Below are 11,943 nucleotides of genomic sequence, written 5' to 3'. Positions count from 1 at the left end.
CTCCCTCCAGGGACAGACCCATGCAGCCTTTGTCCCAGATTTTCTCTGTCAGGGGACGAATCAACTGCTGGAGGGGTTGAAGGTTGAGCTGGGGTGCATGGGAACTGGCACTAACATTGCTGTTTGTAAAAACAATGAGGAGTCCTTGTGGCACCTTATAGACTAACAAATTTATTTGGGCATAAGCTTTCATGGGATAAAACCCACTAATGAAAGATTCCCTGGAAGCAACTTCCTTGCTGAACCCTCCTTCCTCCCCTTGCAGAAATCAGACACCAGAACTCCTAATCACTCCCCTTTTCAGGAAAAGCTTCTCTGCTCTTTCTCTGTGAGGAAGCGCCTCTTTCTCTCTCTCTCTCTGCATTAGTTTCCCTTGGCCATGCACCTTTACAGTTTTCTTTCCAGCTAGGACTTTGCTGAATACACTCAGTTGATTTCCCCCAGCTAAAACATGCCATGTGTGCAGAGAAACTGGATTGCCAACTTTTCCTTTTGGGTCCAGTTCCTTCTCATGCAAGCGCTCTGCTATGGTAGAAATCCTCCACCGGGCAGATTTTTCTTTCCAGACAAGAGGCAAGGTCAGTGGCTTCTCTCATTTTAATTAAAGTTATGCTTAATTGATGCAAACTCGGTGTCCTTTCTCCCCCCACCTCTGATGTAAATAAACCAAGGTCACCAAGATCTAAGTAAATATATTCAGTTTATTCTTTTGTATGGAGTAGTCTCCCCGTCTGTATTTACACAATGTTTCACTTATAGAATCTAACTTCCATGGAGCTTTGTGACTGTTTTACTTTCCCCAGATCAGCGTTGCTGCTTCTCACACTAGAGACTGCAAACCTTACAGTGTTGTGCAAGTTACTTCCCAGCCCCCAGTGCAGAAATGTCTCCCTGGCTACAACAGGTCATATCTTTTGGAGTCTGAACTTGCAGTTCTGTACTTGCAACGCTCCTGTGGCAGACAACTTGATTTTAAAGTTGAGGTCAATGAAGCACCGTGCAGACAACTCAGACTGTCATGTTGTTGCTTTCTGGAAGCAATTAGGCTATATTTCAGTTCAAAATTTCATTGCTGAAATCTATATTCATTATAAATTTACTGTTAACAGGCCTGTAAATACCCACCTCATTTCTCATTACAAAATGTAGGCAGTTCAGAATCCTGGAAATAGACTATTTCTTCTCAGTACCAACTCTGTAATGTTATGTTGTGATACAGCAACACAAAATTGGCTTAAGGGCCCTTCCAGCATGACTGTGAACCACTGAAAACTACTCTCTGGGAACAGTTTTACAACCAGTTTTGCACCCACCTTATAGTAGCTCCATCTAGGTTGCATTTCCCTAGTTTGTTTAGGAGAAGGTCATGCGAGACAGTATCAAAAGCTTTACTTTTATACTCCAAAGCTTTTATCATTTCAGAACTCACATACATGAAAGGGAAACTCATGGGGGAGGGGCTGATTTTCCACACCATTCCACAGGCATAAGGGGGTGCTGTGCAGTGGAAAATCAGGCCTGAATACAACAGCTTTTCATTTGGGCTTTTTACACTCTCCCTCTTTAACACCAACTTTAAAAGCTTAACATTTCTCCCATTCACATCCTTTCACATTTCAAACACAACATCAATTCTCTACCCTACAGAGAGAGAGAGAGAGAGAGAAACAAGTGCTCTCTCCTGAAGTTTTATAAGTTTTCATATTTGTATTGGTGAATTTAATTTACTCAAACAGAGATTTAGAATTCACAGGACACCCACTGTTAGATTATAACAGCTTGAGCTGATCAAAATATGGCCTAAATTACTCTGAGGTGAGCCCACTCTTGTTCCCACTGACCTCCGGAGCACAGCTTCCACGTACATCAGTGGGAACAAGAATGAGCGCACTGTCACTATTATCAGACTCTAGAAGGGGGAAGAAATTCACGGCATTCTTTCCCCTCACTAATATCCAATACTATGCAACAGCTACTACCTATTAGTTAGTACTCAAATTGTGGTAACAGCCAGAGGCTCCAATCATCATTCCGGAATGTATTAGCAGGAGTGTTGTAAGCAAGACATGAGAAGTAATTCTTCTGCTCTACTCTGCGCTGATTAGGCCTCAACTGGAGTATTGTATGCAGTTTTGAGTGCCACATTTCAGGAAAGATGTGGGCAAATTGGAGAAAGTCCAGAGAAGAGCAACAAAAATGATTAAAGGTCTAGAAAACATGACCTATGAAGGAAGATTGAAAAAATTGGCTTTTTTTAGTCTGGAAAAGAGAAGACTGAGAGGAGACATGATAACAGTTTTCAAGTACATAAAAGGTTGTTACAAGGAGGAGGGAGAAGAATTGTTATTCTTAATCTCTGAGGATATGACAAGAAGCAATAGGCTTAAATTGCAGCAAAGGAGGTTTAGGCTGGACATTAGGAAAACCTTTCTAACTGTCAGCGTGGTTAAGCACTGGAATAAATTGTCTAGGGGAGATCTAGAATCTTGATCATTGGAGATTTTTAAGAGCAGACAAACACCTGTCAGGAATGGTCTAGATAATACTTATTCCTGCCATGAGTGCAGGGGACTGGACTAGATGACCTCTCAAGGTCCCTCCCAGTTCTTTGATTCTATGATTTTATGAAAAGCTAAAATTTCCCCATTGCTTTTTTTCCAGAGCACTTTATCCGGATGCTGCAAGAATACCACGTGGTTGGTCCTGCAAAAGTAGATGCAAGCGGCCATTTTCTCTCTTACAGTTTACACCATCACACCTCAGATACCAGGAGGAAAAGAGACTTCAGTAGAAAGGAAAACCTTGTGTATTATAAAATTAATCACAAGGAGAAGGAGCTGTTTTTCAACTTGACTGTCCATCGAGGATTCCTTTCTGCTAACTATGTATTGGAAAGGAGATACGGGAACCACACTGGTGCAAAGATTGTACCTTACACAGGAACCTCATGTCACCTCATTGGTACAGTCTTGCAGCCAAATTCTGGGAATGGACCAGCAGCGATCAGCACTTGCAATGGGCTGGTAAGTGATGTAGTCTTGCATCGTGGTTCCATGCTGATTTTGATCTCTTTGGAAGTGAGCCAGAGTTGTGCATGTGTTTGGTTAAAAACACTAGATGAACTAGTCTGAATAAAATAACCTGCATTTATGTATCACTTGAATAAGAACCAGCCTGAATTTTCACACAAATTTTAAACCAAATCTAAAGCTTTTTTTTTTTGTGGGGGTGGGAAAGGTACAAAAGTTTGCAACTTTTTAAAATCCCCATTTCTCTACACACTCTAGTTTAGACTAGGTCTGGGAGGTGAAGTGCTTATTCTTGTTGAACAATATTTTTAGCACTGCTGAAGCTCAGATGCACTGGCAACTTCATGAGAGCTTATAATGGGGTTTCTAGTTCAATGTCCATACTGCAATGGTTCAGCTGAACTTTAGTTCGGTTTTTGGCTGTTTATTAGGTGAGCAAAGCAAGGGCTTATGCTCAACTGGAAGGCATTTCTCTGTCTGCCTGTAATGTGATAACTTTTGAATGCTACATCCTACCAATTCCAAAATTTCAGGGAGTGTTCTAGGCATCAGTGGGAAGAATCCTATTCATTTTGGTGAAAAATGGAACACCACAAGCTGGACGTGGGGGGCACGTGGAGCTCCTTGGATCTGGTTAGCGGAGCCAGCAGCTCCCACCATCTCTGGACTTGTCTATAGGTCAAAGAACTGGCTGACTCCCCATCTCTACTCTGCCCATTGTTTCAATAGAGTGATCACCTTGAGAGGCTTCTCCCCCTCAGTCAGAAAATGAGAATGATGCAGGGAAGGGGCGGAGTAGGGAGGAATGAGGGGACACATAGAGGCCCTAGCATGGTAGAGGAGAAAGGAAATGGGGCAGGGGGCACAGAGAGCTGCTGACATATGAGGAGAATGGGAGAAAGGGGGGTATTCAGAGTTTCTAGTATGACAGTAGAGGGAAATTGGGGGCCACAGAGAGCCCCTGTCATGAAGGAAGGGATGTGAGTTGTTGGGAGTCCCTGAAATAGAGGGGAATGGGTGGCTGGCACACTGTGTGCTTGTGGGGGGAATGGAGGGATGCAAAGAGTCCATGGTCTTTGCAATGAGCTTGGTCTACAGAAGCAACAGTGTGCAACCCTCTGGTGTCTGTGAGCTTCTTGATCTTTCTGGGTAACACATGAAAGCTTTTGAAAATGGACAAATAAATTGTTATATTTTTCCCATTCACTTCGGTGGCAGCTGGGTGTCTGCATCCAAGTGCGGAATTTAATCTGCAATGGTTTAAATTATTTGAGATTGGGAAATCCAATGGGCAGCGGAGTAAGATTCCTCAGGACTGTTTGGTTTACTGAAAGACAACAATGGTAGCCAGAACTTTGTGCAATGTGTCTCAGTTTGCAATGGCCTGCAGAACAGGAGACCAGAGTTCACTCTCAAGCCTGAATTCTCTCGGGTCTGCAGAATGCATTGTGCCAAGATAAACATCTGTGAAGAATTTCCTCCCCCTTCCCCAGTCTGTCATATGTAAAGAAATTCCTTGCTATTCCGAAGCTTTAGAAACCCCTGTGGGCTTCTAAAATATCCTGGACACACATGAAAATTGGTCTCCTGCAGATGAAATTGGGGCCCTTGGAGAAGCACATGACAGAGTACTGAAAAACAACAGCTGTACTCTTCTTAAAGATACATTTTCCAACACTATATGTTTCAATAAGATACAGAATATTACTCAGTGAAAAGGCAGAGATTGATGTCTGTAGGACTGTCAAAGTCAAAGTCTTTTTGGAGCATTTTAGAAATATGAAGCGAAAATTAGGCTATAGAGAAGAGTGTCTGATATGAAAAGGTAGTCAAAAGCAATTAGTTTCTTTTGATGAATGGTCATTTGCCTCCACAGCAATTTTATATTAATATCCATGAGATGTATAACTTGAGTGAAATGCTCATTCTTTTAGGGCTTGAATACCGATTTCCTTCCAAATATTCTGTCTACAATAACATGCTAAGACGTACTTTTGTGTGCATTTTTAAAAGATTCAGTATATAAATGTATGATAAATTTTCAAAAGGTTCTAAGTCATGTATGAGCCCAAGTCTCATTGAAACCCAATGGGATTTAAGTGCTTTTGAAAAATTGTATTCTAATGCATTATTCTCTTGCATACTGGGGTATGAGTAAGGTTCTCAAGTTAATGCCATGTCGGAAACACAGACTTTTGCCCATGAACTCTGTGTCTGATTCTTCCATTCTTACACTGAATAGTAACCTACTCCACCAGTAGTCCCACTGAGCAACGTGAGGTAAGGTTGACAGCGTGAGGTCTTTAGTTTTGAGAAGTAAAGCAGCGTGAAGAAGTTTTAGGTTTTGGAACTTTAAGGTTCATCAGAATTTGTTGTCATGGTTTCTAAATTTTTGACTGAATATGTTCTTTGGTTATGAAGCCTCCTGTTTCGGGAATACATTTTCTCTTGTGTGATGTTGTGGGGTTTTTGTTTAGTTTTTTGTATTTTTTTGCTTACTGAATTAGTCATGAACCTGTATTATACTGGGCTGAGTTTAGATAACATTTATGAATTACAGGGTTGCTTAGCACCACATTGTACACATTAGCAAGTTGACACTTACTTTGTTTCAATTGTAGAATTAGTGGGAGTTCAGAGAAGGGTGGTAAGAATGATTTGAGTCATGGAAGAGCTCTCATATGAACAGAGATTGAAAGATTGTTTACCTTAGAAAGAAGTCAAATAAGAGGCAACATGATAAAAGTGTATAAAATAATTGAATGATACACAGAAAGGTTGGGAACTTTGTGTGATAAAATGGAAAGAACAAGGGGACAGTCAATGAAATTAAAAGGTGGCAAATTCAAAACTGATAGTTACAAATACTTTTCCACACAACCCATAATTAGACAGTGGAACTCATTGCCAGTGCCCTGCTGCCATGTTGAGATCGTGTCCCAACGTCAACCTGTTTCTCCTTTAGACATTACACGTTTTGTGTTTGCTTCACACACATCAGAGACAAAGTGGATTACCCTTTGTCTGGCAAAACCTGCTTGTCAACCCTGCCTGGCGCACAGATTCTAAACATACTTCAATATAACTTCTTAAATATCACCCGTACATATACCCCACAACGTTTAGGAGGATCAGTATGAGATAAGCTTCCATTAGACATCTCACATGACCCTTTTGGGGTAAATACTATGAAAGCAATGTGTTGGGTATAGTGAGTGTATCAGGCCTGGTATAGAATAGTGAACCCTTTGCCTATTGGCACAGAGAGGTTCTTTCGGTTAGACTAGATTTCAGCCTCTGGACATGGACACTCCTGCCTCCCTCTAGGTGTCCTGGCACCTATCTCCTACCTAAGCCCCATGGCAATCCACAGACCAGAGGAATATGGGCACAGGAGCTCCTAGCTTGCGTTTTGGGCCAGATCCAGTAAGTGTGTTCAGAGGCCATATAGCTCCATACAAAACTGCCAGGTCAGGGCTGGAGGGGAAGAAGGAGGAAACTTCCCATGTAACCTTTAGCCCAGTGGTTAGGGTACTCACCCAGGTCATGGGAGAAGCCTGGTTTAAGTCCCCCATCTACTTGAGAGGGAGAAGGAATCTGAAGAGGATTCTCCCACCTCTCAGGTGAGTGCTCCAACCATTGGACTAGGTGGGTCTCTGTCAATCTCTTCTGTTGAAGTTGTTCCATGTTAATTGAATACTTAACTATTAATTGGGCTAGAAAAGGAGTGAATCACTCCGTAGCCTGGTGGTTAGGCCATTCACCAAGAGGTGGGAGACCTCTGTTCATATCCCGTCTCCTCATCAGACAGAGGGAGTATTTGAACTAGGGGCCTCCCACGTCACAGTTGAGTAGCCTACCACTGGGCTAAGGGCAAGAAGAGGAGCCCTAGCTATTTACCTGGCCAGGATAAAAATGTTTTCAGCCCCCTCCTCCCCAGGGCCCAAGCCAAAAACAAACAGAACTTGAGTGTCACAGAGGCCTCTGGAAGATGGCACCCAGGGTGACCGCCCTGCTTGCCCACCCCTAGAACTGGCCCTGGTTTAAAGGTTAGGAGGGAGGCTCCTCCCCCGGCAATTTTGAATGGAGCTAGGCAAGCACCTAACTCATTCTTGCCTGAAACAACTACGGTGCCTGTTGCTGGGAGAGGGGTTCCTGGTTGTGGATTGCTAGCAGAGATAGGCATCTCCTTGCAGCCTGACTCAGGCACTGAACTCTGAGAGAGGAATGGAACTTAGTCTAGGAGCCTAACTTGGACTTTGTGATCTCAGTGCTGTTCCTGTGATCTTCTAGGTGCCTCAAAGTTAGGTGTTGTAATGCTCAGCATTGCAACGCCTAAGTCCCCTTGTGCCTCTGGGCCGTAGGCACTCTGGAAAATTTTACTCCTCCTCCAAAAGTACTGCCGAGCAAACTACCGATGACTCAATTTATACTTCTGAAGGCCAGAGCCATGACTTGTATCTTTGGGATGAAAGGGTCAAGGGTATAGATGACTAAGCCACTGTCTGGCTAGAATAACATTTTAGGTTTCAAATGAGTTGAATACTGAACAGCAATACCAGTGGTGCTCTTTGCCTGCCAATGCTCTGGGTAGCTTGGCAAGACAAATGAGAACTTAGAGGAGTAGGGGGAGGGATAGCGATAGCTCAGTGGTTTGAGCATTGGCCTGCTAAACTCAGGGTTGTGAGCTCAATCCTTGAGGGGGCCATTTAGGGATCTGGGGCAAAAATCTGTCTGGGGATTGGTCCTGCTTTGAGCAGGGGGTTGGACTAGATGACCTTCTGAGGTCCCTTCCAACCCTGATATTCTAGTAGTAGTTCATCACTGATGCAATTCTCATCTATAGCTTCGCATATGACTAAAATCAGAACCCTGATGCACAGAGTCGGCCACACTGAGGGTGTGGGAAGTCTTTATTGATGATGTGTCTTTGTGGAGCCTTTCACATGCAGTCTGGACATGATTTCGTCGATTCCCCCTTGAACCTGCTGCATGCTAATCTTGTCAAAGACCATCAGTGAGTCCTGTTCTGTGCCATTTGCTCAAGTTTTTTAAGATTGATGCCAGGCCAGTGGAGACTGCTCTTCCAGTTATCTTTGAAGCGCTTATAAGGATGGCCCTTCTTTCTTTTGCCCTGCCTCAGCTCCCCATACAGGATCTGTTTTGGGTGGCAGTGGTCTTCCATTCTGATGACATGTCCAGTCAAATTCTGCTCTCAGTACCATTTCCTTGATGCTCGTTGTGTTTGTTCTCTCAAGGACCTTCATATTGGTCACAGTAGTGAGTCGGAGTGGCCTCCCTCCGAGGCTAACAGGGAGGAATCACTCCCCTCCCCCTGGTGGGTGGAGCCAGGCTGGTCCCACCCCACGCGCTGGAAGCAGAGGGGTGGACAGGAAGTATAAGAGGCGGGGCTTTAGCTCAGTTGGGCCAGAGCAAGGGAAGGAGGCAGATGCCTCTCCCTTGCTGCTGGCTCCTGGGCCAGGGACTGATCTGTGCCACCCCCTGCCCCTGGAGGAGCACTCCAAGGGAAGGGAGCTGCTGGGACTGCATCAGCTGAATATCCTGGGGAGTTGCCAGGACTGCCACCAGGCGAGTACCCCGAGGAGCTACTGGGACTGTTGGCTCCTGAGTATCCCGAGGATACTGAGGACCTGCAAGCAACCGAGCCCTATGAACAGGTAGGGGTAAGAAGTACCCCAGGGAAACCAGACATTCATTCGGTTGTGTTGCTGAAATCACAGTCAGTATGTTTTGGTAGGATCCCTGTGGCAGGACTACCTGCTATTGGTAGGACCCTGGGCTGGGACCCAGTAGAGTAGGGTGGCCCCAGGTACCCCTATCCCCTGCTGCGAACCCCACCCCGGGGGTGGTGGCCTACTTACCCAAGGCCAGACAGCCCGGGCTTGTTTGCTGTCTGCCCCAGCCAGGAAGCTGGGTTGTATAGACCACTACTGCTCGAGGTCTTGAGCCTGCCTGTGTTTGCTGTCTGCCCCAGTCAGGGTGCTGGGCTATTGACTGCTGCTGCTAGACTCTTTACTGACACATAGCCAATTGACAGGGGACTAGCATGCTAGGTGGCGTAGTGACCTCCCTCCGAGGCTGACAGGGAGGAACCACTAAAAGCCACTACAGTCACTCCGTCCTGCCAGCAAATGCTCATTATTGAGTGGAGGGAGCATATGTGAAATTGCTTAAGCTGTTTAATGTGCTGTCTATAAAGAGTCCATGTCTCAGAACCATACAGAAGAGATGTTAGGACCACTGCACTGTAGATCTTCAATTTGATGGAGAGGCAAATGATGTGTTAGGTAAGGACTTTTGTTCAGAGTTGGCCAAGGGCCTGGCTGGCTTTACTGATTCTGGAGGCAATTTCCTTATCAAGGAAATAAACAACAAAAATAGAGCAAATAAACAACAAAAATAGGTGCTTGTTGTCTAGTTAGGACAGTCTTTATTAAATGGAGTAAAGCACCATTCGACTACAGTGCTAGAGCCATAAGGAAGTTCCTGACCTCTACCCAGCTAACACCAGTGTTTCTTACTCATGAACTTTGCCTCTAGAAGAACTTACTTTCATATCAGGTCTTTTTAACTTTCAGTTCATTTTTGTAAGTATCTGTTTTTCCGAGTTTCAGATAATAATGTAATGTCAGAGCAAATCCTCACCATAGATGTTCCTGGATTTATGTCCTGTCATAAAGATCATACAGATGCAGCATAGATGAAAATAGAGGAAGTGTAAGGAGCATATTTTCAGCTCCCCTGTGTTTTTGTACTTTGAAGCTTATTTCTGCATCCATTTAAAATGATGTATCCTATCACTCTTTCATGTAACAATGACATTGCTATTACTATTCATTTTTATTCATTACATTTTGGGAGTCTTTTTATTGCTTCATAAAAAAGTGGATATAGACACAAACCATCTGCTGCTGGGAGATCAATTTTCTAGTAATTTTCAGAGGGCACCTATTGAGTGAATCATATTAAGTGCCTTGATAAAGGTAGCAGGGTTCTCTAATTACCTGTGTATATGAAACAATTTTCTGCCTGATTGCTGGCAGTGTTCCTCCAGGATGACAATATATTGCTTGTTTTTTACCAGAATACCATCATGCTTTCTCTGTTTACACTATATACCAATGGAGAAATGTGGAAAGTCCTAAGAACTTTATTATACTTTACATTACAATTTTCATATATAGCATCTTTTGTACACTCTGTATCCCAAAATGGCTTACAGAGTGGAATAACTCCCCCTTGGACTTAATTTCCCCACTCCTCCCTTAGGATGTATAAGCAGTGGAGAAAGTCTTCAGATGAAATTTACAGAGATGAAGAATTGATGAGGGAAAGACTTTTTCCCCAGGAAGACACTTCCAGATGACAGGAGTAAGTGAGGATAGATTTTTCTTACCAATTATGAGATGGGCCAGATGACCAGAGAGGGCAGGGAAGAGAAAGAAGATTTGTGACATAGTCTGCAGTAAATCCACAGAGGGTCTCAAAAATTAGTGTGAGAATTTTGAACTGGACACTTCAATGAAGGGAGAGACAGTGGAAGCGTTGGAGGGCAGATGTGTGTGACATGGTCTTGTTTGCATAAGTGAATTGTGATGATTTACACATCAGTAGGTTTGTTATACAAATTTGGCTTTCTTGATTTCTGAGCTCTTATAGTCATCAAATGATTTCCTGAATTGTTGTGAATGGGAAGCATGAACTAAATAACAATCCTAAATTTTCTAGCTTCACGGTTCAGAGGTTTGTGCTGGGGGGGGGGGGGGGGATTCTTGGGAGTCAGATCCCAGGTGTTCCCATGAGTTGATCATTCCAGAATTGTTTTTATATTTAACTGAAACCAGTGCTGCTACTGTTTCACATCTTGACTCTAGCCTATCTATGGCCTGACAGATAATACCTTGGGGGAGGGGGGTTAAATAGCTGTAGTTCTTTTCTAGAACTAAAGCAATGGATTTTCTCTAAAGTTACTCCAGCAATGCAGAACCAGGTTCTGAACAGCTAGAAAGAAATGTCCCTGGAGACCGAAGTTAACTCTCTCTTCCACCCCCCTGCCCCCAAACCTCTCACAGATTTCTAATTTAGTTAAAGGGTTCTTATTCAACCCACATTACACAGAAACCAACTATGAACTTGAGCAAACCAAATACAAATATTCATTCTTGTGCCTGTGGAATGCTCTATGGTGGCTTCTGGTCAACAAACTGTGTCACTTTCTCTTCTGAGCCTGGCCCAGCCCCTTTTAAGGTTCTGAGTCTCACTAGGCTCAGCTACACCTGATAGCTTCAGCTCAGGGAGACACTCCTAGCCAGAGCTGTGCAAGTAATCAATTGTTTTAATTTGCTGGCTGGACAGAAACATTTCATTTTGGATCACCTGAAACAAACGATTTTTGGGTTTTGTGCCAAAACAAACATTGTTTTGGGTTGAACGGAATGTTTTGTTTGACCCAAAACAAAATGTTTTGTTTCAATTTTGAGCCTTTTAACTGCTTTTTAAATTAACAGCAAAGGGCATTTGAAAACTTCTTTCACAAAATCAGAGCAGAAGGAGGAGGTAGTGTTGCCACCGATGATGGGTTTACAGACCTCTCACTTAGACATAAGGTGTAATAGAGCAGTGCTGGGCCAAGACGGCCCAGCCCCTCAGCAGCTGCAAAGTGTGTTCCAAATGGAGGGCTGCTAAAAAGGGAGACACTGACAGGCAAATGGGGAGAGTGAAGGAGAGGCAGGCAGGCGTGCGTGTGTGCATGCATGCATGCATGCATGCTTTTCTGGGAAGAGTCTGGACTGTGGATAAGACCCAACTGGGAGGCCAGACCCTGACCCCCTTTTCCTCCCCCTCCTTCCATCTGACAAAGGGGAGCAGGTAGACGCTGGGAAGTGAGCTGGGA

At 43.9% G+C, this 11,943-nt stretch overlaps 1 protein-coding gene across 1 annotated transcript in view; it reads left to right on the top strand.

Moving 5' to 3' along the window:
* Positions 1-344: 344 nt before the first annotated feature.
* ADAMTS12 (ADAM metallopeptidase with thrombospondin type 1 motif 12) overlaps positions 345-11,943 on the top strand; it is a 263,062-nt gene continuing 251,463 nt past the window's right edge. The window contains exons 1-2 of the mRNA XM_026649042.2: positions 345-578; positions 2,662-3,023. Of these exons, the coding sequence (XP_026504827.1) occupies positions 452-578; positions 2,662-3,023 (489 nt within the window). The 5' untranslated portion in view covers positions 345-451. The remainder of the gene's footprint in view (positions 579-2,661; positions 3,024-11,943) is intronic.

This window comes from Terrapene carolina, unplaced genomic scaffold (genome assembly GCF_002925995.2).
Source record: "Terrapene carolina triunguis isolate 2854851 unplaced genomic scaffold, T_m_triunguis-2.0 Scaffold69, whole genome shotgun sequence".
NCBI lineage: Eukaryota > Metazoa > Chordata > Testudines > Emydidae > Terrapene > Terrapene triunguis.
This window is presented reverse-complemented; position numbering and strand designations above follow the sequence as displayed.